Source organism: Leuresthes tenuis, unplaced genomic scaffold (assembly GCF_036924035.1).
Source record: "Leuresthes tenuis unplaced genomic scaffold, fLeuTen1.0.hap1 SCAF_4, whole genome shotgun sequence".
Lineage (NCBI taxonomy): Eukaryota > Metazoa > Chordata > Actinopteri > Atheriniformes > Atherinopsidae > Leuresthes > Leuresthes tenuis.
Window position 1 is genome coordinate 24,880,912 of NW_027325358.1, and position 21,713 is coordinate 24,902,624.

Sequence of the window (21,713 nt, forward strand, 5' to 3'; positions counted from 1 at the left end):
CTTTTGTCGTCCCAATGTTTCACTTGCCGACAGACTGATGGATTGCTCACCTCCTGCATCTTTTATTTTAGGAGACTGGAGTTCTAAATCAATTAAAGTGTTAGTGCTTCCGTTATTTTTAAAACGCAAGGTCATCTCTGCTACTAGTCTGAGAGTTCATCAGTTCAGAGAGATCGAGTGCCCACAGCTGTGTCACAAAAGACCCTCCCACACTGCTCAGTCATGTGATCCATCTGAAGCGCCTTTCGTCCCCTGCCGGTGGAATTATCAGGGCCCTTATCATTCCCTCCACATCCAGCCCTCTACTTTAAGAAAACAGAATGTTCCTCCTCGCTGCCCATCTCCACGTTCTCACCCCTGATTCAAGCCGAGATTCTTCTGCCCTCAATTAATTATGAATCTGCTCAACACGAGGTTCGTCTTTACTTGTAACTCCCTCGAGGTCACTTGAGTTTCTTTGCTACTAGCGGGATGCTTTTCCCTTTTGTTTTCCCCTCACATCTCTTTTCAGGAAACAGAATATTACAGCTCTCGAGCAGGTTAAAGGATTCAGCGTGTCACAAAAAACACTTTTTGTTTCAGGATTTGAAAAGTTTAACTCAAAATCAGATTAGAGGGGGGCTGATAATGACGAAACAGCATCGCTTTCTAATTTTATTATCCTTATATTTATTTTACCAAGTAACTGATTAAACATACAGTCCAGTCAAGTGCAGAAAATGCATCTCAATCTCATAAATTTATCCGACTCACGCCATGAAGGAGATTTGCTTATGTGTTTCCACACAGAACCTTCATCAGAGCATCTTAAGGCATACAAGATCAGCCATACCATCAATACAAAAGATCTGATGTGTTGACAGTTCATAAAGTCCTTATAAGAGAGTTTCCTGTCCAGGACGAAGATGCTTGAATAATTTAGCATTTGTTGCATTATTGCAACAGGGGAAGTTGCTTCACTGTACATGGTGTTTTTCTTTTTAAACTTTTATTTAACTGAACATTTGGTGGTACATTTCTGACAAATTTACATGAAATCTGAAAGCCAATTACTGGATGAAAACCAACACTTCGACCTTAATTAGCCAGGGGATTAAAAATCCTCTTCATCATAAAAACTGAATTTATATATAGAACACAGGACTCTGACAGGAGAGGTCATCTCGGAGGGAAGTGTTGCTAAACCGATTCTCACGGAAGGAAATGAAGCCAAACACGGGATGAGCTACAGCAGATGTTAAGCTCAAGCGTAGACAATAAGGAGAGCTGAGAGTGACCATGAACAAACGGTAAAAGTCCATGCAGTCGCACAGAGTTTTGCAGGGGGAACCCAAAATCAAAGGCAGATGCGCTCAGAGCAGATTCTTTTTTGTTGTCCTTGGATGTGTTAATAAAACACCCTAATCGCATTTTCAAGACCACATTTGTGTGAATAAGGGGAAAAACGTGATTGTTTCCTCTGGCCGGAGCGCTCAAGTGCTTCTGTCTAAGAGGACAGACGTACAGTTTGTGACAGAGCCAAGAGAGTCCAAGATATCAGTGTTATCACTGACATTCCTCACTCCCGATGACTGCTTGTTGTCCTTCCAGTTCCTCACTTGGTGCCAAACATTGTTTGGTTAACTTGTCTGACAGATATATGCCGTGATGATAACCTTTTATTATCGTATGTGTCTGTTGGTGCGTGCATGCAGACGTGACACCAGGCACAGTTCATCTGGGAAGACACACCTCTGCCTCCACCTCTTCTCCTCTGAAGGCTGAGCAGCTGATGACAGAGCTGAGGTTAAACAAATGCTGACATTAATCAGGACTGTGGATTTGTCCACTCAGAGAACAACAGGAAACCATTCATAATTGCTGATTTTGTTAGCATTTTCTTATATGATAAAAAGTTAGCTTCACTGGTTTGATTCTCCACTGGTGTTTAAAGACTATAGCATTGCATTACATCCCTTCTGGAGAGCCTAATTCCAACAGACGGTTGAGGAGAGACATCAGCAACGATCAAAGAGAAACAATCGGTGCGGCCAGAGTCCATCACCGTACAGTGAAAATTGTTATTGACAAAAAAATTCACAGCAGTTGGCAATCTCCCCAGGCATGGGCTACCCAGAAGGTTCACCCCAAGGTCAGGCCATGCAGTGCTCAGAGAAACGGCAAAGAGCCCAAGAGCTCCATCTCAGATTCTACAGGCCTCTATTAGCATGTTAAATGTTAAAGTTCATCACAGTACAAGTAGAAAAACACTGAACAAGTTGCCATGGGAAAGCCTTTTCTCTTTGAAAAAGAACTTGGCGGCACAATTGAGTTTGCAAGGTTGCATCTGAACAAACCACAGAATTTCTGGAACAATGTCCCTTGGGCCGACAAAACCAAAGCGGAAATATTTGGTCATAATGCAGAGCGCCGAGTTTAGTGAAAACCAAACACAGCATGTCAACACAAACACCTCCTACCAAACGTCAAGCACGTGGTGGAGGGCAGATTATTTAGGCTTTCAGCCACGGAGCCTGGGCACCTTGCAGTCATGAAGTTCATCGTGAGCTTGTCTGTATACTAAAGTATTCTAGGGACAAATGTGAGGCCATCTGTCTCACACCAAAGCTTGGCTGAAACTGGATCACACAACGAGACAATGATCCCATGCAGAGAGGCAAATCTACAACAGAACGACCGAAAAAGAATCGAAATGTTGCAATGCTCCAGTCAAAGTCCAGTTTCCAACCTTCTGGTAAATAAAAAATGGCAGTGTTACATGTCACGTGTTGTTGTTCAGACCTGGTATGGATCAGATGATTTTATTCTGTGTCCTGACACATGAAACCTTAGAAGTGAGAGCGGGTGTACTTATTTTCACATTACTGTCTATACAGCAACATGGTCCAGAGAACAGCTCCTCTTCTCATCCCTTCCAGTCTTACGCTTCCCGCTTCAGGCGAGAAGAGGCATCCATCAAAGTGATGGTTGAGATGTGGGATCACTGCATCATCTGCCTGCTACTAGCATGAACAATCTTAACGAAATATTTACATTTAACCAGTGTCTTACACATCTTCTACATGTCCAAGTGAAGAATACCAGCAACTTCCTGTCCTCCATTTGTAACTGATGTCAAACGTTTTAGTTCGTGTCAAAGAGCAACACCTGATCAGAGAGTTTCAACAGCTTTAACATCTGTACACATTAACGTGTGAGAAATCTAGCTCCAAGACTTTAGAAAAGCTTCTGCTGATTCACTAACATGCTTTACTGTCACATTTAATGGCTGCGATTGCATTCAATGACCATATCAAACCAAAGATTGAAACATTCTTCAATCCCATTTCTTAAAAAGACATTCAACCAGCATCCTGAAACTGACTCATCTGAACAGCCAGGTTCCAATTTCATCATCTGCAACTGCAGCTCCTTCCTACGGTGACGTGCCGAGTGAAATAAGGAGGCCGACAGATTTCTCTCCACATTTGAGTAAGCAGTGCTTATCATTTGTGAAAAGAACAAGGAGACGTTGTCATTGAACACCATGTCAGTAAGTGGATAGAAGCAGTCTAAGGACTTAAGTGAATGGTCAAGTGTTTATGTCAATGAAGTATAGAGCCACCGTCGCACATAAACTCTCGACAAGATCCAAGGTTCAGGACTTGTCTTTGTCCCGAGTTGCCCTTTCACACATATACTAAAGAGCCAAGAAAATGTGGGACACGTTCTCATTACTGGAAACAGTCCACAGTGGGTGGAGTGCACAGGAGGCGTGACATGTTTTCAAAATTTCAATGTGGACATCTGCAGTTTGGTGCTTTGGATGGTAGACAGGAGTACTGACTTGGTCTGTAATTACAGTGCCGATATCAACAGATGTGTGACATGACCTTCTGTTCGTCCCACTGGACTGCCGGGATAAAGTCCGAGCTGACTCATCCGGACATTTATGCTTTCACAAACAGCTCCTCTGGGAAAATGTGAAGGCTGCGACGCATGTGTGCAAACACCCTAGAAGTGCCAATAAAATCAAATATATCAGTCGTGGAAGTCCCTCGCGTCCACTGACTCCTCGTTGTCCTCACTTAAAGCCATAACAATGTTTGATTAACCTGTATGATGGCCAACTACCATGATGATGATAACCTGACTATTAATAGTGTGTGTGTGCGTACTGGTGTGCGCATGCAGACACTTGCCATAGTGACTCCGGTCACACTGGGTGACATACTTCTGCCTCTTGGTCCCATCACCTCTAAAGTAACTGAGCTACTCAACAGCACAGAAGAGTTAACTTTTTTTTTTATAGACACACACAAAATCATATTCAGTTTTATTATGGTACTGGTAACATGGTAATATGTAAGACAAGCACAGGTGTAATCGATAACATTACTAGCACAAATAAATATAAACACCAGACCTAATCAAAGCTTGGCTGGTCGAGGTCTGGAGGCAGCGTGCATTTAGTCAGGTTTGACAGGTACAGAGCAGTGGTGATGGGAACAAGGCCGGCTGCCACCTTCAGGATAGTCAGCAGCCTCTCTGCAGCACTGGTCACACCTTCTGCTGTCTGGAGGGGGGGGGCAACACACAGGACAGCTTTTAAAGAAACACAACAACACACCGAAGTGACATTTAGGGTTTTATTGTCAACAACAGTGCCAACGTTTAAAAAAAAAACAAAAAAAAACGACGCAAGCTGTAACTGAACGCCTGCTTAACAATACAGAGTGAAATAAGCCCAACAAATAAGGACTTTTTAGGTTTAAATCATTATTACTGCATCAAATGTTTGTTCTTACCTCTCAAAAGGATCGAATATCTGTTTGTCTGTACGCTGATGCACAAACTAAAGTTATTCATTCGAGCTCCATATTTTTGAGTCAGTGAGCTAATGACAGTGTTCATTACAGTCTTGATGGAGGCGATTTAAAAAAAAAAGGGCTGTGCACACTCGAGTGTGAGCAAAAAGCTTGCAAACAGACTCAAAAATATCATATAGTCAACAGGACTCTATGAGGAGGGGATATGAAAATAATATCGACATGTGTGACGTGGAAGGCCTTCTTTCAGGAAGCCAAAATGACATTAATAGGTCTGTTAAGAGAGATTTTTAGGTGTGATCAGTTCTAAATGTCTGCGACACAAACCTGATCCTCTGCAAACAACAGGGGGCAGTGCAGGGATGCAGCCAGCTTTCTGACGGCATCCAGGCGCTCTGTGGGGACCGAGGCATTGCGAGCTATAAAAGACAGACGCATAAGAAAAAGGTCAGCGAGCCACAGAGAAGGTTGAAGTTGGGCGTTTCTCGCAGCACAGAGGGTGAGGGATGTGCTGTGAAAAATTTCAACTCAGTTTTATCTCGTCTTATCTTTCTTGTCCTTGTTTATGCGATTGAGGGAGTGAGAGCTGAAAACAAATCGCCGAACTGGCTGCCTTACCATTAGTGACCATGAAGCAGACTTTTCCGAGGAAATAACCGGGGTCCAAGTATTTCACGGACGCATCTGCTGACTGGAAACTGTGACAAAACAAAACAAGAACACGTAGAACAGAATTGATCCGATGTACACTGGAAACATGCATTAAGTTGACCACAGCATGCCAGAGACACTGAGGTTCCCGGTCTATATATTGCGACTCTTGCAACTCTTTTCGATTTTACATGGATCTGCTTTTGAGGCAGGTTCAGGTGATGCTTTGGACTTTTCAGGGTTTCATTCAGGCAGATCAAAAATGCAAAATGATTACATCTACCTTGTGTGTTCCAGTAATTGAAAATGAAAGAATTCATCTGAGAGTTACCTGAGCTCCGAGGTCAGATTGATGATGAACACCACCAGGTCGATTCTCGGGCGACTCTCATCGTTCTCCATGGGTAGAGGGAGACTCTTAGCCAGTCTCCTGTTTGATAAAAAATGAAGACGCATGCTGTCAGATTCAACAACGATCAGAGGTGGTAGAGATGCATAAAAGCTCCACGCTTGAAATTAAACGAAAAAATATTCTATCAATGCCAAAGAGAAATGTTCTGCATCGTTGCAGAGCCGAAGAAGCCTCTGACTGAACACACCACGCTGTTTCAACACTAGGTTGAAATATATAATAATTATACAACTCCAAGTGGTTTTGTGTTATAGTAAGAAATACTTTGCAAGGACAGTAAAGCCCCGTGAAACCGTGATTAAACGACATTATTTAGCACTAAATTGGACGCTGAAGCTGTGATTATACGTTTAAGGTTTGATTATACGTTTAAGCTAAAGCAACAACTGCAATGGAAATACTTGATGAATGGAGCATTACAACTGACCCATCTATTCAAAAAAGAACAATGCTACTGTGCAAAAGTCTGGAGCCACCCCTCATTCCTTTCTATTTTTCTTCCAAGCAGTCCAGCTTTTTTTAAAAATACACAGATATCTTAAAGGGGTCTTAAGCAATAGTTCTCCAGTGTTTCTGAAGGTCTTTCAAAGGTTTTTTCCAAATATTGACCCTCAACCTCATTAGACCTGTACGAGCTCTGTTTGTGCCTTATATACTGTGATTCTACTTATGTTTGTTGCACACGTTTCAATAAATCGCTGCATCCATTACCCGCTTTCCAGGAAATGTTGATGAGGAGTAGCTTAATATTTTGCACAGTACATTAACTCTCCTGCAAATATAAATGATATAAGATAAAGAATAAAACAGACAGAATATAAAAAGACCATATGTTTACAAACTACCATAAACCTAATCATTAAAAATAACTTTGAATTCAACTATAAACTATCACAGCTGATCAGATTAAAGCAGGTGTGGCCCCAAATTGGACAATATTTTCCTAAACCAAGGATGACCTTAGGTTACAGGATGTAGTGAGCGCTACTCACACGTTCACAGTGACGCCAGTCTCCTCCACAAGAGCATCCGCCAAACTCTGCTGAAACTGCTCCTCAGCCTCCACCAGCTGCAGGAAAATCACTTCAGGTCAGCACAAAAACAGATGCTCGCGCCATATTGGAGCACGATAACACACCACGCCATTAAAAAGAAAAAGGAAGAGCAAAAGATCTTAAAGCTACAGTGGTGCTGGAACTCCACTTAAGAGTTTCCCTTGTAGGACACTGATTTCTACTCCATTATAGTCTACCAGTGTTGTTTCTGACAGCTGTTACTGTGAAATGTAATGGTTTAAAACGTCTTACACTGAAGCACTGTAATCCACCTCAGATTAAATCGATTAACGTGATGTATGAAGGTTGGCATTTGTCTCTGTGCCATCTTTTACTGTTTTTCACATGCTGTATATGAGCTAAACACACACACATATGGCTACTATTCCTCGACCATAAAGGCTGTTGCCCTCCGCAGCCTTTTCATCATCTGACTGTGAAAACAAAGACATTTCTATGTGAACCTCCTCCGGACGTGTTTAACACGTCAATGGACGTGCTGACCTGTCCAGTATTTTACTCTAAAAGCAATTTTTTAACAAGACAATAAGATAAACGCTATCATTTTAAGAAGCAGAAATCTGTTTTGGTATAACTTGTATAACCATACCGACGTTAGACTACTATATCAAGTGGAAGAGACTTCATAATAAGCATTAAAAACAAAAATAATGCTCAGTCATTTTGTCAAACAGAAGGTACAGTAGCTTTTCGTCCTGGACAGCTATGGCTGTTTCTTACATTAACCATTTCAAAGCCTCTTCCCCACTTGGCGGAAAACACCTTCTTCATAGGCCTATCTCACAAGCTGTCTTACTTGTACTCAGCTGTTAGCTCGTGCTGTTGTCACACTGCGTGGACAGTCTGTGCAGCCACAACACTGTCCTAACACCGTCCACGCAGCTAACAGGGTTTAAAAAGAAAGAAAAGAGAAGCAAACTCACCAAGATATTTGCCGTGTTCAGACCAGGGAGCTTACTATATGGCTTCAGCAGTGACATATTTTACATGTAAATACAGCCTCAGCTTTGTAAACTTTACAAAACAAACCCGGTATGAAGACTCATTTCTTCAAATCGCGCTTCTTTTTTGGAGCGTGCAGCGTGCGTGTGACGTAATTACGTGAACATTTCAGCGGTAGTAGTTTTCTGCCCCCTTATGGCTATCGGGTGCACTACAACTCATCCTTGAATTGCTGTTATGCATGCTTTTTTTGTTTGGTTTCTTCATCAAGTGATTTATTAATCCAAGGACAGAGAGACTTACACAATCGCCTTACACAATCTTATTTTTGAAGCGATATAGCCCCTGTAAATTAATAAATCAAATGAAAAGTGGTAATTCTATAGCAGTGGAAAGATGAAGTTCGAGATGTTGATGTGAGGTCACAATGCTTCATTCAAACTGTAAAAAAAAAAATCTATATCACATGTATTTTAACAGAATATTTTTATTCACTTAGTGGCTGCATCACAAAGTAGAACCCCACCCCCCTCCCCAAATAAGTCTACGCTGTATCACAGCAAGTATCAGTGCGTAAATATACATGTCATTTATAATGATTTACAATAATCTCTCCAGATCTGAGTGGAAATGTTTAGATTACATCTTTCAGGAGGGCAAGCGAGCTAATTTCTGAAGGTACACGCTTCATCACCGCATCTTGCAGGATGTGTGTCAGATTTCCCCCTAAATGAGATGTTTATGCTCAAAGGCAGCAAATAAAACACAAACATTAGAAGTGCCTTCAATCAGCCACGGTTCATTTCCAGCAGAACTGCGAGGGCCGTGTCACACCCACTGAAACTTCAGTTGCTAATGGAACAGGGAAAACTGAATTAAGGTACAGGTCCAACTAATTATTAAAAAAAAAAGAAAAAAAGAAAACGGCACTGAGAAAAATAATTAAAAAAAAGACTTCAAGAAGGGTTGCCATCTGTTCACTCTCTCTTCCCTTGTCATGGTGTAAATAACTGTACATAAGGTCAACAAGTTGACATAAAAATGATGACTGTACCGATTCCATGTCAGTCTCGCCTCAATCTTCTAAAAGTCGCCACCACTGAAGTTCGTCCCTCATCTCCACCATCGACATGTACATGTCCCACCTTGAACATGCATACAGCGCTGACAGACAAATACACTGGCACCAGCAAACTCATCATCTCATGCTCCTTTTTTTTTTTTCTTTTTCTTTTTTTACTCAATATCTTCAAATCAAAAAAACAGGACTGTTCATATCTCTCCGGACTCTCGCTCCTCGGAGCTGGAGCGTCGATCCCGCTCGTACGACAGGGACCTCTCCCGTTCCCTGCCCCTGGCCGTGTCCGGAGAGGTGGACCTCTCCTTGTCCTCCCAGTCTCCATGATTCGCTCTGTCGTCGCGCAACCCCTCTGCTGGAACCTCTCGCCACCTCTCCTGGGACAGAGAGCGTTCTCTGTCACGGGTATGAGATGCTCCGTCTCCGGAGGACCTGAGGGGAAAGCAATCAGCCACAGATTAAACATCCTGCTCACAGAGTTTGTGTCCTTGCATTCAGTTGGTTGTGTGGATGGAAAGAAAAACGTTACTTTGCTACTCTAAATAAGTGCTTTCAGACTGAGCAGTCTTCTGGGGATTTTTTTTTTTCAGGTTTGCATTTACGCCTGCGCTTTCAGACCCCAGTCGATTTATACTGGTAATGGCGTTCATGGCATTTGGAAGCACGAGCCAATGCTGCAAAGAGTGTCAACAAAAGCCAACTGCTTACAACCGCTTTTGGAAAGTCAGGCTGGTGATAGTAATATATTCTCCGGGAAATTTAAACAAGCATGTGGAAATAAACTGTCCACTCTTGTTCACAATGCACCAGTCGGAGGTTCAAATGACACGTTGGAAGAGACTTTAAAAGTTACACAATATAAGTTGGTGACTCTCTGGCTGTGGAAAATCAAACTTCTTCTTATAAGGTTCTAAAGTTGAACTGCCTCCGACGGGGCTCTAGCCCCAGCGCCTGATCAAAAACGGTTATGAGAGGACCAGCCCTGAAAAGTTCCAACAAACACAGTCCCACAGACATCTGGGATGAGAAATGTTCCTGCTGCTGAAATAGATCCACACCTCTTCTTTTTGTGCCTGTGGGAGTGAGAGCGTGAGCGATGTCTCTCCTTGTGCCGATGTTTCCTCTCTCGCTCCCTGTCCCGATCAGCCCCATCTTCTCTGGGACGAGAGGAGCGGTGGCGCCTCGAGTGATGAGACGACGAACTGCCTCCATCCCTGGATAAGCATTTGCACAGAGAAAAACAGATTTTATTTAGCAGGTAATAGAAAGAGGCCTGTCTGACCGCTCCGTGCTGCAGACGAATCTCAAATAGTTCGTTCTGGTTTATAAACGACGGCCAACGCCAGCTACAACCGCTACATGTGTGGCATTTTTTATGTGTCACGCCGTCTCTCTTCTCTGCTCTTTTCCCCCAAAATTATAGTGGATGCAATTATAGCCTGACAACACCAGTCTGTCTTGGTAACAGATCAAATGCTGTTTATGTAGAACCACTGAATCATCCGTCTTTGTGCGAAATGTCAACCCCAGTCACAAAAGAACCGGGACGCCGTGTAAAATGTGAATGAAATCAGAATGCAGTCATCTGCAGATGTGACAAAAAAAATAAACAATTCCAGTCACAACACAGAAAACATGTCTGATGTTGAAAGTGGCGCGTTTTACAATTTCGTGAAAAACTTTCGCTCCCGTTGACTTTGATGCCGTGTTTACCACTGCAGCATCCCCTCTTCTTTTAACAGCAGACCATAAATGTCTGAGAGCCGAGGAAACCGTCAGCTGGACAGCAGAAGATCATGGGCGTCTAATACTGATTTTCAGATATGTTCTTGTTCTCAGATGTCTCCGGATTCATCCAGATTTTTACACGGCGTTACAACTTTTTGGTCATTGGGGTCATAAATACCTCTGATACATCAGTCAAAGACAACGTTTCAAACAACTCTGGGTACGGTGAGCATACCTGTATCGCTCTCCGCTTCTAGATCTTGACCTGAGAACGTCACACACAAAGAAAAAAAGGTTTCCAGATGACCAGAAGCTTCTCACTGTACACAGCTGCTGCTGAAGCTGCCCGTTTCCTACCTCCTTCGCTCCCTTTCTCGGTCTCTCTCCCACGCTCTCTGTCGCTCCCGCTCCCTTTCACGTTCCCGCTCCACCTCCCACTGCCGCTCTCTTTCATCCTCTTTTTCGCGCTCCTCTCGTCTTCTCGTGCGCATTCTCTCTTGTTTCTCCACAACAGCTTTCTGGATTTCAAAACGAGAAGCAAACGCATCGTCACAGGTCTTACGGTTTCAGCGCAACTCCAGCGGTTTGTCCGACTTCCGTGGCATCCTCACCCGTAGCTTTTCAAGCTTCTCACGGATTTCAATGAAACCGAGGTGAAGTTTGCCCCCAAAGTGGTCGGCCAGACGGCGATCGTTGTCGTGGAGACCCAAGTAGGCTGAGCACACCTCACACACCCGTAGTTTTTGTTGTTGAAAGCTGGAGGCCGGCATAGAGTTCCTGTAAACGTCCTGCAGGAACAAAGACTTTGGTCTTCAGGTGGAGTTCCTCTTCGTGCATTCTTTGTTAACTCCATTATCAAAGCTGATGAGTTAAGCTAAGGTTTACAACGTATCCTACTCAAAGCCTTAGGGTTAACCTGCTTGCTGATGATGCGAGTAAAAACATTTAATAAACCTATCACAACAACATCAGTCCCACCTCTGCCTCCTTCTTTAAGGCTCGGGTCTTCTCCACCTTCTCCAGAATCTGCTGAGCTTCGTCCACGTTCCCCTCGCTCCCAAGTTGCTCTGCTTTGGCCAGCAGCTTGCCGATCTCCTCGTTCAGCTCATGGACTCGCTCGGCCTTATCGTGGCAGATGAAAAAAAAAAAATGAAAAAAGAAAGATGAATTCTAAGCTGTGAAGAAAAAAACAGCACTGCACAGAATCCTGATAATCAGCTGACGTAAAATAGTCCCTTTCCCCAAAAGATGAATTACTCCGTGGAAGGAAGAGCACAGCGTTGATAGTAATATCACCAAACCGTGTCAACATGGTGTTCGTCACCTTTGCAGCTACTTCAGCACTGATCTCATCCTGAGTCTCAGCAAGTCTCTTCTTGGCCAGCTCAGTCCTGCGGTCACAGTCAGCGATGAAAGACTGAAGGTGTTCCGCAGCCTTCGAGAAAGCACATCAGACAGCTCGGTAACATCACTTTACACAACACTTCCGAACGTTTCCTTTACTGCCTGCATGCACAAACCGCTACGTCTGGGCCCGTTACACAACATGTGAACCAACAACACATGTCGATAGCTGTAGACTGTGTCGAAAACTGTGCCATATGTCAACTTTAGGGCTCACGAATAGATGCTGGAAAAATAACTTTCTTGGCTAGGAAAAAAAAAAAAAAAAAAAGTAGAGCTTTAAACTGAAATTCAAATGAGGAAAATAGTATGTGTACAAAACTTACATCAAGTTCAAAGAAGTATTCTTGCTCTTTGGAGGCAATCTCGTAATCTGCTCTCAGGGCCAGGTCATGGACTTTGACACACTCTCCCAGGTCCATCCTCTGTGGGAAAGAGACTGATGTCAATGTGTAATGTCCACCTGCTGCACCTCCACCTGCCCGGTCAACTTTAATCCTGCAACCTTAAACCATTCAGAGCTGCGATCGGAAGGACTCCCATCGAGGATGCAATACAGCATCGATCTTTTTATTTGTTCTAAACACGCTCATTTACTTTTTACCCTTTCTTTCTGTATATCCTAGATTTTTAATTAACACTGCAACAATAGAATTCTCCTCTAGGATTAGGATGGGTTTTCAATGTAGTCTCAAAGACTCTCAGATTCCGATCACAAAGCTGACCGAACCTCGTTATTTCTTGATTGATTGATTAATAGAGCTGAATGTCTTCAGTGAGGCCGCAGACGTTTGGTCAGGACAAAACAAAACAGCTAGCGTGGTTCCTGATATTAGTTATATTTTCACAACATTACCTTTGACAAGTACCATTTCACACATCGTGCCCATCTTATAGTTCTTTCAAATGCCCCCCCCCCCAAACACTCACTGCGCAGCTCTGTCGTCCTTCGCTTTATCATCTAAAACACCTCAGTAATGGTGCTGATGAAGATGCTCAGTCATCCAGGCCATGGCAATCAAGACTTCTTCCCGGATCTTTAAGACGTTTTACTTCTCATTCGAAAAGCTTCTTCAAGATTCAAGAAGTCGTCCAGTTGCCCCTATTTAAGCACTTGTGATTGGACCCATGTGTTTTGGGCTTTTTAAAAAAAAATTAAACCATTATTCTGATGCTGATTTCTCCTTTTTGATGTTTTACAGCAGGGGAATGTAGCATAAAAGCGCATGCAACTTTACTGTTCCAGAGTCCAGAGAAACACCGTTTTTCATTGTGTGTCCGATTCACATTCTTGATGAAGTTCGCTCGAGACATTTCCACACCTCCACAATAATTACCTCAAGTTAAAATGCTCTAGGTTTGAAGCATCGTCACCGTCATCACTTCAGGAAACTGATATGTGACAACCATAACCTTCGAGTTGCAGCACGGGAGAGCCAAGCCTGTGACTGACTGTTATTTTACAGTATCGGCACCAACTGAATACATTTTAAAATGTTTCATAAGGAGACAACACACTGATGTCAACATATCATTGCTACTCTATTATGAACTTATGACAAATAAAGGAAAAAATACAAGCATAAAGAAAACTTCAAATTTGCATAAATATACAAATTACAGAGCTACAGCTGCCACACACAAAGAACTTTTCGTCACGTTCTTTGGCATGTTTCCGCTTCAGGAAGAGAAACCAAACCTTTTTTTCTGCACCAACTATTCACCATCCTCCAAACTGCTTTTCTCGATCAACAAAATACTTCAGAGGTTTAATACCTTCTTCTTTCCAAGCGTGGGTATATATATGTGTATGTATGTATGAATGAATGTATGACTGTGTGAATATACCAACGCTCTCTGTGTGATTGTGTGTAACTGGTACTCACAGTGCCTGACAGGATGTCATGAGGACACGAATCCAAAAGGTGGCTTTTGCAGACTCGCTCATCTGTGAATTTGATCCTCTGCCGCATGGTGTCTCCTTAAACGGAAGGAGCAAACCCGCAAACATGAGTTACAGCCTTGTTTTGAGAGCCAACCAGTCAATGAAAATGTCTTGCGATAGAAAAGAAGAAAATCTTGATAACACACATGCTAACTCTGGTCGGGGCGGAGGCACACAGCCAGTTATTTCTGTGTACCGTTAACTGCCCGCATATATCTAAACAGGGAAGCCTTAAGTTAGCTGCTTGAACAGAGCAGAGCAGAGATCCAAACAACCTGCTTGTAACGAACGTTGAAATGAAGAAAAGTGTACACTGAAGATGGCTCATTATAACTATAGGTTGTTCAGATATGGGTAACGTCACAACTAGGTTTTCAAACTCAAACACAACAGGTAGCTAAGCGGCTAGCTGTCCTCATGTTAGCTAGCCCGATTTGTGAAGCACACCTCAGTCACTGACTGCCAGAAAGATTAGCATGTTGGCTAATGCTAGCAACACTCCTAAACTCCTGTAATGATGTTATTAGTCACCCGTCAGGAATACTACGGGCCTCGCTCACCGTCTCTCCCCGTTCCCATTAACTGGTCCAGCATCGCTCGCATCTGTGCCTGGGCCGACATGTTTGTCTGGCGTTGTGTGAGTCAGTCCTCGCCAGCTGCGATCTTCACACATGCAGCCTCCTCAACTACAGGCCTCTTTGGCTCCTCCAACAACAGCACGAACAACTTTCCCCACAAAGGAGAAAAAGTCCGAGTCCCCGAGAGCGAACGAGCTGGTTGTATTGGGTGTTTGTTCAATTTACTGGATGTCACAGCACTTTTACAGAAGCTAAATGTGACTTTGTAATGGTAAATTGCCTCGGGTCGGCTGAGCAAGTGCAACGTCTATTTGAAAACTGCTCTAGTCCACTGGTCGGGTCGAATCGTATAACGAGTTGAAACAGCGGTGACTGAATGTAGTCAGGGCGTTTGATTAGCTAAATAAATATGTAGGAAAGTAAGAAACAACGTCTGCTGTTAACATAGTATAGACGTGTATTTCTAGCCAGTCAGCCAGAAGTGTTCAAGTTTGTTCAACGTCCTCTCTTCCGCCTTCCCAGTTCCTCTTCGTGCGCGTCGCCGCGAAGCGCGCTCACTACTGCCTCTGACCTGGGGTTGTGGAGCCGTGAGCCCCGCGCGCTGGTTTGACCTAAGTAAAACCCTCACTATTGAAATGTGACGGTGTAAATGTTTTTGCTCATTATAATACATTTTATTATAGGAACAGGTTAACTTTTACTGGTTTTTGTTTTAGTTGATGTGTTTTTTGTTTTGTCGAGAACTTTCGGCCCAATTTGAATCAATTTCACAACTTCGCTGTTTCACCAAAAATATCTGTCCACAAAAACAAAAATCTGGAATGATTATTCTACTAAAAAAATATTTATTCTGGGAGCCAATATACATGGCTCTTGACACATTATCTCCTCTAAGGACAACATACACCCTACTTCTGGTGACCCAGTCAGGGCTAATTGGACCCAAGTCAAGGCCGTAACTACCATTGAGGACACCGAGGTCGTGTCCTCGGTATTTAAAAGAACATTTTTTTGCTTAAATTGTGGCGATTTTATATTTGAAAAGCCAAGAGTAGCGCGACTGTTTAATAAAACAGTGGCTCAGTTTGGGCATATGTGCTGCGCGTCATCAACAACATGCACTGTCTATGGTAACTAACACACACAAGTCGGACGCCAGGCAGTCACACCAGTCACCGGAAGAGGAGCACATCAAGCTTAAAATGTTGACGGAGAGCAGTTTAAGTGGTAGATGACTGTGAAAAAAAATCATTTTAATGTGGAGATATTTTATTACAGCCCAGCGTACTACTCAGATAGCAAGGAAACATGAATCAAAGTTTAATTTTGGTTAACTCCATCAGTCCCGGTCGTCAATAAATTTCCACCGGTTGAGTCAACATTCATTTTGCGATTGAAATGTCAGCGACGTCTTCGATTGAAAATGAAACGTTTATTCAGTGTTGATTTCTCAATGTTGGATGCTGAACCTGTTATATATTTCTGCCAGATGCCGGAGCACAACGCAGAAAGACGGCACAGAGCAGATCGTGCGGGAGAGGAAGTTGTGCGCAGAAACAAAAATAAAACACCCGGTTAATTTTCAAAATAATAATAATAAATCATTTGCTTTGGTAACTTGCCCTTTGTTTATGAGTCACCATAATGGTCCTTCAAAAAACCTCAGAATGCCCCATTTTTACCTCAAATTTCAAAAGCTCCGCACTGACCTCAAGGTTTTTTAAGATTTCTGACACATCTGACTACATGATGTTGAAATGGCGTATTGTTTTCATTTCTATAAGTTTAGTATTTGACTTGTGTTTATATTCTTCACTAAAGAGAAAGCAGGATAGGGAGGAAAAGGCTGAGCCAAACCAAGCTCATCTTTGGGCCAAGCAGCAAGAAGAGGAGCAGTGATAGAGGGAGAGCAGGTACTATGAAAGGAAGAGACTATGCCAGACCTGTATACGTTTTAAAAGTCAGATGTGTAATGCATGGTAATTGAATTATCGTGTAAGAGTTTAATAGAAATGTGTTCAAAAGCTGGCTTTCCTTTACAAGAGTGAACAGATTAGGCACTATCATCAACATAATAGTATAATAGGGCTTGGGTATCTATTTTAAATACTGAAGGAAATATGAAGCATTTGTATATATTATCCCTCCGTACCAGGAAAGTTTATAACTTTTTATTCCTAATCCATGACTTGATGAAATTCATTCTCCAGTTTTACATTGTAACTCATTTGCAAATCATTTAGAACGAGGTTGATGTTCTCTGATACAACACGTGCGTACAACACTGGACAATGTTGCCCCTCTGAAAAGGAAGGTAATCAGTCAGAAGAGGTTGGCTCCTTGGTATAATTCACAGCTGCGTGCGTTAAAGCAGACTGCAAGAAAGCTGGAGAGACAGTGGCGTTCCTCTAATTTAGAAGAGTCTCAATTAGTCTGGAAAGATAGTTTAATAACGTATAAGAAAGCACTTCGTAAAGCTAGAACTGCTTATTATTCATTATTGATAGAAGAAAATAAGAATAATCCCAGGTTTCTTTTCAGCACTGTTGCCAGGCTGACAAAGAGTCCGAGCTCTGTTGAGCCATGTATTCCTTTAACTCTCAGCAGTGATGATTTCATGAGATTCTTCATCAATAAAATTGTTTCTATCAGAGAGAAGATTAATGGAATCCCTCCCATTATTATAACTGATGTATCATCAAGTAGAGCAGCTTTAGAAGTATCTTTCGAACCTGAATTGTATTTAGACAGCTTCTGTCCAGTTGATCTTTCTGAGCTAACAACAGCAATAGTCTCTTCTAAACCATCAACTTGTATGTTAGACCCAATCCCAACCAGACTGTTCAAGGAGGTTTTCCCCTTAATTGACACTTCCATATTGGATTTGATCAATCGGTCTTTGTTGATAGGATATGTACCTCAGACTTTTAAGGTTGCTGTAATTAAACCTTTACTTAAAAAACCTACTCTTGATTCAGAAGTGTTGGCTAATTATCGACCTATATCCAATCTCCCTTTTTTGTCTAAAGTTCTTGAAAAAATAGTTGCAGTTCAACTTTGTGATCATTTACATAGAAATAATCTGTTTGAAGAGTTTCAGTCAGGATTCAGAGTGCATCATAGCACAGAAACGGCACTGGTGAAAGTTACCAATGATCTCCTGTTAGCTTCTGATAGCGGACTTGTTTCTGTGCCTGTCCTGTTGGATCTCAGTGCTGCATTTGATACGATCGATCACAGCATTCTGTTACAGAGACTTGAACATGTTATTGGGATTAAAGGAACTGCATTAGGCTGGTTTAAGTCATATTTATCTGATAGATTCCAGTTTGTTCTTGTAAATGAAGAATCTTCCTCACACGTTGAAGTAAGTCATGGAGTTCCTCAGGGTTCTGAAGTCAAATACTAAACTAGTTCATGCATTTGTTACTTCAAGATTGGACTACTGTAATTCCTTATTATTGGGCTGTCCCACATATTCTCTGAAAAGCCTCCAGCTGATCCAAAATGCTGCAGCTAGAGTTCTGATGAGAACTAACAGGAGAGATCATGTTTCTCCAGTTTTAGCTTCTCTTCATTGGCTCCCTGTTAAATTCAGAATAGAATTTAAGATTCTTCTTCTCACATATAAAGCTCTTAATGACCGAGCTCCATCATATCTTAAAGATTTAATTGTAAGGTATTTTCCTAACAGAGCACTTCACTCCCAAACTGCAGGTTTACTTGTTGTTCCCAGAGTTTCTAAAAGTAGAATGGGAGGTAGAGCCTTCAGTTATCAGGCCCCTCTCTTGTGGAATAAGCTGCCAGTAAATGTCCGGGAAGCAGACACCCTTTCCACTTTTAAGATTAGGCTTAAAACTTTCCTTTTCGATAAAGCTTATAGTTAGGGATGGCTCAGGTAATCCTGAAACATCCCATAGTTAAGCTGCTATAGGCTTAGACTGCTGGGGGACCTCATCTGTCACACCTTTCCTCACTTTGCTCTCTTTTTCCCCCTGTTTAATTTCACAATTGATTTTATGTACATGTGACATTATTGTGGTTATTAACGTATGTTTCCCTGTTTCAACAGATATCCTTTGAATGGCGTTATGGTGTTTTTCCCCCCTCTTTTCCCTCTTTTCTGTCTTCTCAAACCCCAGCTGGCCGAGGCGGATGGCCACCCTTCCTAAGTCTGGTTCTGCCAGAGGTTTCTTCCTGTTAAAAGGGAGTCGTTCCTTTCCACAGTTGCCACAGGCACGCTCAGGACGGGAGATTGGACTGAAGACAAGTTTCGGTGCAATCTGTTGGTTTCCTTAGCTAGGATATTAATTTTTTGAATTAGCTCTATATGAATTAATTGGATTATGATTACAATGAATTGAATTCCAATTGGCTTGAATTGGACTATATTACTTAAGTGCCTTGAGATGACAATTGTTGTAATCTGGCGCTATATAAATAAATTGAATTGAATTGAATTGAATAACAAACAAAACAAATAAGCCTAAAAGTCATTATGATGTTGTTTTTGCACTTTAAGACTATGAAAATAGCCAGATTTAAATAACGAAATTAAGAAAAATTTCCAGGGGAGCCCGACTAGAAGTTCTGACTCATGACCTCAGTATTTTTGGGCCCTGCGTACGGCCCTGGCCTAAATTATTTACTTATCATCCTCTATGTCTCTTTCAAGTCACAGAAGTTGTCTCTTTTAGGGCTCTCCAACCATTTTGCTGTGGGGTTTAGCAAATATATGCTTCTTAAGTGTAGTCTCAAAAATATGTGAAACAATCTGAGGTGTGGGCTTTCCTTGTGTTGGTGTACCTTTGCGGATCCGTTAGCTTTTCTCTGCTGTGGAACAGACGGAGGTCATACTGCTTTGGAGTGAATAAATGTGAACTTAATGACGACCATCCACAACTACGATCATCATTGCTCTTCATTCACACTTTTCAGTTCTTTAGAGCTGGTCAGGTGACAAAGAGGAGGGTATTAGGTAGAGAAAATACAACGTTAACTCAGTTTGTGACCGTTCCAAATCAACCATTGTCACATGAAAGATTAGATTAAAAAAAAGTGTTAACAGCTTGCAGCTTAGCATCTAATTTTACCATCAAAATGAATATTTACATAGCATGTGGGAAAAAAAAGAATTATTGGGTTAGTCAAAACTGGACTTTTTAAATTCATATAAACGAGTTGGACAAAATGAAGCTTCTCAAAACCTGACTAAGAAATCCAGATGAAGCAGACAGGGTTTGAATCCCCCCTGCGTGTATATGCTCATTTAGATTCAATATGAGCTTTGTTAATCTGTAAATGCTGAGATGTTCCATCTTTTTGCAGCCGAATTTCCAATAAAACTGCTATCAATATTGCTTTTGATAAACGGCTAAATGTGGCAGAAGTTATAATTGAAAAATATGTGTCTTCTCACACAGTCCACAGCACCATAGCACTGGACATACTTCAATAAATATGTCAAGGCCTTAATTTCCTCTTAATCTTTTACTCCTGCTGCTCGCAACAGAAAAGATTAATGAGTTGAATAAGAATTTTGATTGCAGTCATTTTCTTTTGGTTTCACATTGTTAAATAGTTTCTCTGACTGCAGCTTCAGTAAAGTATCCATCTATCTTAAGCCAGTCTATGCAAATGACTGGTACAACACACTCACTCATTGTTATTTATTTGGCTGGCCTCTGGAGAAACCATCAGCCACCTGGATCCTGTTGAAATTGTGAATGCCCTTCAGATGGGTTTGGTCTGGGCCCTCTGCACAATAGTTCAACCAGCCCCAAGGGAATTCCCAGTTTCCACTCAGCCACAAGGCTTGTGTGATGTAAATTTCATTATCTACTCATGTAGCCTGAATATTTGTAGCTGTGCAGACCAAGTGCTCAGACAACACATGCACCTGGATCAATCTCCATTCAGAAAAAAAACAAAAAAACAAACAGAAAATTAAGATGAGGAACTCAAGAACAACACAAAAGCTTATAATGAGAGACTTTAAAGAAACATCTCTGTTATTCACGCCGCTGCAGAGTTCTGTAAACTGATTACATTCCTATGAATAAGAAGCTTCAGCACAGCTGAACTAATAGGTAGTCTGTATGGGACTTTAAAACCATCCATCCATTTTCTATACCCGCTTAATCCATCAGTCGAGTCACGGGGGGGGAGGGGCTGGACCCTATTCCAGTGGTCATTGGGTGAGAGGCGGGGTACACGCTGGATAGGTCACCAGTCCATCACAGGGCTACACAGAGACAAACGAGACAAACAACCACAACCACAACCACACACACGCTCACACTCACTCCTAAGGACAATTTTAGAGTCACCAATTAACCTAACATGCTTATTTTTGGACAGAAGGAGGAGAACCCACGCATGCACGGGAGCAAACTCCACAAAAATCCTTTATTTTCAGTGCTCGAAAAGCATACAATTGGGTGTCTAAAGTCACTGCTAAATAAAAAACTCCCCCAATATTGGAAAATATGTTATTAAGTGAGCCATTCAGTTCTACAGGGAAAAAGTACATCACTTTACAGGGTCATCCATCCTCCTCCGTCTGTATCTCCACCTAACTTCAACTTGAGATGATGCTGCATTTATGGTACCTCGAAAGTGGGAAGTTAAAACTCTTATTATTGCTTTTTTGCTTTGCTATTAACATAAAATCTCTTTGCTGGTTTTATATTTAAGTTAAATGAAGAAATAAATGAGCTAATAAAGCTCTACCAGTACTTTGTTTAAAGTCCTATATTCCGACAAGAAAGTTTAACTTCTTGGAAAGTTGGAAAAGTTGGAAATTCCAATATCACCTTTGTGAAATAATGTATCAGTACTGCACCGATAACTTCAGTTTCAAAAACAAACATTGGTGAAACATTAACCATTTAAGCAACAGTCCTTAATATTAGCGACTAAAAACTTCACTGAGGAATGGAGCAACAGTGAAGTGCATAGTTTATGGAGTTGATATGTTCCGGAAGAATTGCAACACGAGTTCTCAATGGTGCTGTATGCTCTAATAACTCGGTAAGTTAAACGTGACTTGAGACTGTTCCTAAAAGAGGGATCAGCCTACCAGCTGTACA

The 21,713-nt window shown here is 41.9% G+C and overlaps 2 protein-coding genes across 3 annotated transcripts; both read right to left on the reverse strand.

Moving 5' to 3' along the window:
* Positions 1 to 4,303: 4,303 nt before the first annotated feature.
* On the reverse strand, positions 4,304 to 8,020 carry pane1 (proliferation associated nuclear element). 2 transcript variants are annotated; one of them, XM_072383860.1, is made up of 6 exons: positions 7,871 to 8,020; positions 6,864 to 6,940; positions 5,791 to 5,889; positions 5,427 to 5,506; positions 5,136 to 5,227; positions 4,304 to 4,555 (listed from the first exon to the last, which is right to left on the reverse strand). In XM_072383860.1, the coding sequence occupies exons 1-6, from the start codon at positions 7,925 to 7,927 to the stop codon at positions 4,406 to 4,408; spliced, it is 555 nt and encodes a 184-aa protein (XP_072239961.1). In that variant the 5' UTR covers positions 7,928 to 8,020; the 3' UTR covers positions 4,304 to 4,405. The 2 variants fall into 2 exon arrangements, with proteins under 2 accessions (XP_072239961.1, XP_072239962.1); XM_072383861.1 differs by lacking the exon at positions 7,871 to 8,020 and adding an exon at positions 7,668 to 7,739.
* Positions 8,021 to 9,101: 1,081 nt separating this feature from the next.
* On the reverse strand, positions 9,102 to 15,160 carry LOC140304650 (putative RNA-binding protein Luc7-like 1). Its single transcript, XM_072383375.1, has 10 exons — positions 14,605 to 15,160; positions 13,986 to 14,080; positions 12,426 to 12,524; positions 12,020 to 12,130; positions 11,674 to 11,817; positions 11,307 to 11,483; positions 11,053 to 11,213; positions 10,931 to 10,960; positions 10,026 to 10,181; positions 9,102 to 9,399 (listed from the first exon to the last, which is right to left on the reverse strand). The coding sequence occupies exons 1-10, from the start codon at positions 14,663 to 14,665 to the stop codon at positions 9,162 to 9,164; spliced, it is 1,272 nt and encodes a 423-aa protein (XP_072239476.1). The 5' UTR covers positions 14,666 to 15,160; the 3' UTR covers positions 9,102 to 9,161.
* Positions 15,161 to 21,713: the final 6,553 nt, after the last annotated feature.

Bases quoted from the DNA above. Each gene is read 5' to 3' on its own strand.
- pane1 (XM_072383860.1), bottom strand. From the start codon at position 7,927: ATGTCACTGCTGAAGCCATATAGTAAGCTCCCTGGTCTGAACACGGCA. The intron at 6,941-7,870 runs GTGAGTTTGCTT...ATTTTCCTGCAG, and splicing joins TGAACACGGCAAATATCTTG to CTGGTGGAGGCTGAGGAGCA. The intron at 5,507-5,790 runs GTAACTCTCAGA...GTTTTGTCACAG, and splicing joins AATCTGACCTCGGAGCTCAG to TTTCCAGTCAGCAGATGCGT.
- LOC140304650 (XM_072383375.1), bottom strand. From the start codon at position 14,665: ATGTCGGCCCAGGCACAGATGCGAGCGATGCTGGACCAGTTAATGGGA. The intron at 14,081-14,604 runs GTGAGCGAGGCC...CTTCCGTTTAAG, and splicing joins AATGGGAACGGGGAGAGACG to GAGACACCATGCGGCAGAGG. The intron at 12,525-13,985 runs GTGAGTACCAGT...TCTTTCCCACAG, and splicing joins ATGACATCCTGTCAGGCACT to AGGATGGACCTGGGAGAGTG.